The 2,898-nt window shown below is 35.7% G+C and overlaps 1 protein-coding gene across 2 annotated transcripts in view; it reads left to right on the forward strand.

Moving 5' to 3' along the window:
* LOC107643067 (O-glucosyltransferase rumi homolog) overlaps positions 1-2,584 on the forward strand; it is a 3,339-nt gene extending 755 nt beyond the window's left edge. For both annotated transcript variants that reach the window (XM_021123130.1, XM_016346619.2), the window contains exons 3-7: positions 1-246; positions 1,139-1,331; positions 1,423-1,487; positions 1,576-1,786; positions 1,870-2,584. In XM_021123130.1, coding sequence (XP_020978789.1) covers positions 1-246; positions 1,139-1,331; positions 1,423-1,487; positions 1,576-1,786; positions 1,870-2,274 — 1,120 coding nt within the window. In that variant the 3' untranslated portion in view covers positions 2,275-2,584. The remainder of the gene's footprint in view (positions 247-1,138; positions 1,332-1,422; positions 1,488-1,575; positions 1,787-1,869) is intronic.

Genomic DNA, 2,898 nt, shown 5'->3' on the forward strand with positions numbered 1-2,898 from the left:
GTTGAGATACAAGAAATCGATTCAGACACGCGATGTATTCACCATTTGGGGGATCCTTCAGCTTCTGAGGAGGTACCCTTCCATGGTGCCAGACCTCGACCTAATGTTCGACTGCGATGACAGGCCCGTCATTAGAGCTCGAGATTACCGCGGGCCCAATTCCATAGGCCCACCACCCTTGTTTCGCTACTGCGGCGATCGCTGGACGCATGACATTGTCTTCCCTGATTGGTCCTTCTGGGGTTGGTATGCATTTGCATCTTCTTTGCCTCAATCACCTTATTTTATTTTTATTCATATTTGCTTGCGGTGCTTGTTTTCATTTGTTCAGAAAAGGGTAACAAAGTAATTATATAAGAATCCAATTTCAACTTGAACTGGATAATGACTCTTCATTGGCGGCTTTGCACGCATACAGCTAGGCCTTTTTATTTATCAAAGTAATATTTTATTTACAAATATATAAATATAAATTTGTCAAAAATCCAAAATGTTCTATCTAGAATTTCCGGAGAGCAATATAAGTATTTATCCATATCTCTATCTAGGAAAAGGACGCATCCTACATGACGTGACCTACCATACCACTTACAAACAAGACACTACACTTCATTCATTGGAATTTGTTCTGAGGAATAGCATCCGCTCTAATTTGCCCCTCTGATTGCGGTTGTTGAAGAAGGCTACAAAATAATACAAATTTTCACTGTTGACTTGACTTGGATTGAGTGTTTCTGTTTATTGGAATCCAAGTAGTCATTCCTAAGTCCTAACTGCTTTCATCTTCTTCTGACTTTTTCCTTCATTAAGATGGTGATCAATTACCGTTACGTGTCGGGATTGCCAACCATTTCCTCTTCCCTTGTGCATCCTTGCTAAACACGTCTGTAATCTTGCATTTAATAGTTAAAAAACAAATCATAAGGGGTGGATTTAGTGCATATCTTACTGTAATTCCTAAGAGTGAGTAGGGCAATAAGAATTGAGTACGGAAAACAACATAACCTCATCAGATCTACTGACATGGAAACTGCCGGTTTTTGCCATGTCTAAGGATAACATTAATTATTGTTGTCCAATGTCCTCTGTTTCGTTAAACTAATCATCATTAAGGATATTAATAAAATGATTATTTCAGGGCCGAGATTAATATAAGGCCTTGGGAACATCTGTTGAAGGAGATTAAAATTGGCAATGAAATTATTAAATGGATAGATAGAGAACCATATGCATATTGGAAGGGAAACCCTTTTGTTGCTGAAATCAGGCAAGATCTCCTCAAATGTAATGTTTCAGACACGCAGGATTGGAATGCACGTTTATTTGTTCAGGTTTACACATCTCTCACATATTACCTTAGTAGCCTCACTTAAATGTTCCTCCACTGGAATTAACATTGTTTATTGTGTAACATTATGGAAGGATTGGATTAAGGAGTCACAGCAAGGATTCAATCAGTCAAACTTGGCAAGTCAATGCACACATAGGTACTTCCTTCCATTTGATCATCACCTCAAAATTCTGTTTCCAACTAATCATCATGATAATATATTTGTGGCTCTGATCCCATGTTAGATATAAGATCTACATTGAAGGGTATGCATGGTCAGTGAGTGAGAAGAACATCCTAGCATGTGATTCAGTTACACTCATGGTGAAGCCTCGTTTCTATGATTTCTTCATAAGAAGCCTGCAACCAACACAACATTACTGGCCTATTAGGGACGATGACAAGTGCAAATCCATCAAGTTTGCTGTTCATTGGGGAAATAATCATAAACAAAAAGTAAGTACTCTTGAGACATTTCAAATTCCTTGCATTTGTCCATGTATCTGAAACAAAGTTATCAAAATCTCGAGTTAACTCAGGCACAGGATATTGGTAAAGCAGCGAGTAAGTTTATTCAAGAAGAACTGAAGATGGAGTACGTGTATGACTACATGTTCCATCTTCTAAATGAATATTCGAAGCTGCTAAACTATGAGCCAGAAGTGCCTGAAGGAGCAGTGGAGGTGTGTGCTGAGGCCTTGGCATGCACAAGAAGTGGGTTGGAGAAGAAGTTTATGATTGAATCAATGGTGAATGAGCCTTCCACAAAAGCACCTTGTACCTTACCACCTCCATTTGAGCCCACATCGCTTAGAGTCTTTTATGGTACCAAACTCAATTTAATCAAGCGTGTTGAGAGGTGGGAAGATAACTACTGGAATAATAGCACTCAGACTCAACGACAAGGAAACACTATAACATCTCAAGTAATTAAATCTCAATAAATAATTAAACAGGTATAAATCATTAGCACAAGATAAATTAAAAATAGCTACGAGCTAGTCATCCTTTATATGTTACTTGAAAAGTGAAATTCAAATTACAAAATTTGTAATGTATATGCAGCAGAAAGAGAAAGAAAGAAAGAAAATACAGAATCTGTAAAGCCATAAATTCGCAATTATAGAAGACAAATCAATTTCGTTTTTCTTTTGAAAAAAAAAGGCTACTTTTGTACTTATGCAGGCGAATGTATTCCCTGTTGAACTAAATGTTTCATTTATATAGAAGGGAAATAATTTTTAGGGTAAAGTACTAGTAATTCATGTTTGAGTTAAGTTTTAATAGTTTTTATTTGTGCCGCAAACGATAATAGAGGAAATATTAGGAAATAAATATTTTTGTAAAAAGGATTTAGTTTGGGCAAAAGAATTAGTTTTTTATAAGATAATGATAATAGAGGAAATGTTAGGAAATAAATATTTTTGTAAAAAAAGTTAATTTTGATTAAAAAAAACACTAAAGATAAATCATTTAAAGATTTGCTGTTGGCCAATAGATTATTGTATACACAAGACAGAATTTAAATCTCCAATATTTATTTAAGTGGATTAGTGACTAACTCAATT

This window comes from Arachis ipaensis, chromosome B05 (assembly GCF_000816755.2).
Source record: "Arachis ipaensis cultivar K30076 chromosome B05, Araip1.1, whole genome shotgun sequence".
NCBI classification, from domain to species: Eukaryota; Viridiplantae; Streptophyta; class Magnoliopsida; order Fabales; family Fabaceae; genus Arachis; species Arachis ipaensis.